General features: G+C 44.0%; 1 gene segment (V, D, J or C); it reads left to right on the top strand.

The window, feature by feature from the left end:
- Positions 1–233: 233 nt before the first annotated feature.
- LOC110309059 lies at positions 234–1,560 on the top strand. The segment is given in 2 exon segments: positions 234–323; positions 520–1,560. Coding segments are annotated over 2 exon segments (417 nt in total).

The raw sequence follows: 1,560 nt of genomic DNA, 5'->3' as shown, positions 1-1,560 counted from the left end.
CATATGAGCATTCCAGACACTGTGTGTGTGTGTGTGTGTGTGTGTGTGTGTGTGTGTGTGTGTGTGTGTGTGTGTGTGTTGGGGAGTGGTTTAGAGGGAGGTAGAAGGCTTTTGATGTAGCAGTGAAAACTAGGACCTTCTTTCTAATTGGATGAACAGTTGTTGTTTTTTTTTTTCTCTCTTTCTTTTTATGCATCTTCAAGCAGAAGAACTGAAACTGCCTAAATGCCACCCCTTTTGCTGGCTTGAATTGTGAATCTTCAGTGAAAGAGTAATGCATTCCTTACATGTTTCACTAGTGTTCGTCTGGCTTCAACTAGGTGGTGAGTTTGGTCATTTCTACGGGAATATAAAAATACAATATATAAGGGTATTGCCTATTTTAGGCTGGAGGGTAAAAATGCTAATATTCTCATGCTGCAACAAAATTGGGTGGGAGGCATATGGAAAAGCAATTCTAGAATGTTAACATCCAAATGCATCCAGTCTTGACCATCTGACCTTTGTCTTTCTGCACAGGGGTGAGCAGCCAGGAGAAGGTGCAGCAGAGCCCAGAATCCCTCATTGTCCCAGAGGGAGCCATGAATTCCCTCAACTGCACTTTCAGTGACAGTGCTTCTCAGTCCATCTGGTGGTACCAACAGCATCCTGGGAAAGGCCCCAAAGCACTAATATCCATATTCTCTAATGGCAACAAGAAAGAAGGCAGATTGGCAGTTTACCTCAATAGAGCCAGCCTGCATGTTTCCCTGCACATCAGAGACTCCCAGCCCAGTGACTCCGCTGTCTACCTCTGTGCAGTGAGCACACAGTGCTCCCCAGGCACCTGCAGCCTGCACCCAAACATAGTNGGCTTCCGCAGGTCTGAGCTAGAGTTCAGAACATAAGGGGGAGAAATCCTGCTTATTCTCTTTGTCCTCCACATGTAATGGGAGTTGAGAGCCACNCAAGAGAGGGTTTGACTTATGGGGATACAAATTTATTATTCCGAGGATGCAAAGTACACATATTGGTATGATTGAAATATTTTTTATTTTATTTTAATTGAAAAAATGCATACACTATATCCTGATCATGGTTTGCACTCCTCCAATTCCTTCCATATTCTCCCCTACCTCCCCATACAACAAATACTATACCTACTTTCTCTATATATCTTTAGAAAACTATCAGGCAAATAAAATAATTGAAAGAAAGAAAAGGCACAGGCTATACACATATGAGCCATTTGTGACCAGGACGTGACATTCCTATCCTAGCTCCCTGGCTGCAGCCCCTCCGAGCAAACCCAACAGTGGTGAGAGCACATTCTGACTTCTCCTTTCTGTACTCCATCCCCTGGGCCACAGCTCTGCCTGTGTCCCTGGAGGCATGCTTCCACCTGGGACAAAGCACGTGAAACCCCCAGGATCCAGTCCCCTCCCTGCTGGTCCCTACCCATTGTAAACCCAGCAGCCTTGAATAAATATTTCAAATTACCTAGACGACTAACTTAGAATAGAACATTTTCCTTGCTTTTATTTTATGATTTTCAGCAAACTAAAGACAAGTGGGGTAAAA

Source organism: Mus caroli, chromosome 14 (assembly GCF_900094665.2).
Source record: "Mus caroli chromosome 14, CAROLI_EIJ_v1.1, whole genome shotgun sequence".
Lineage (NCBI taxonomy): Eukaryota > Metazoa > Chordata > Mammalia > Rodentia > Muridae > Mus > Mus caroli.
This window is presented reverse-complemented; position numbering and strand designations above follow the sequence as displayed.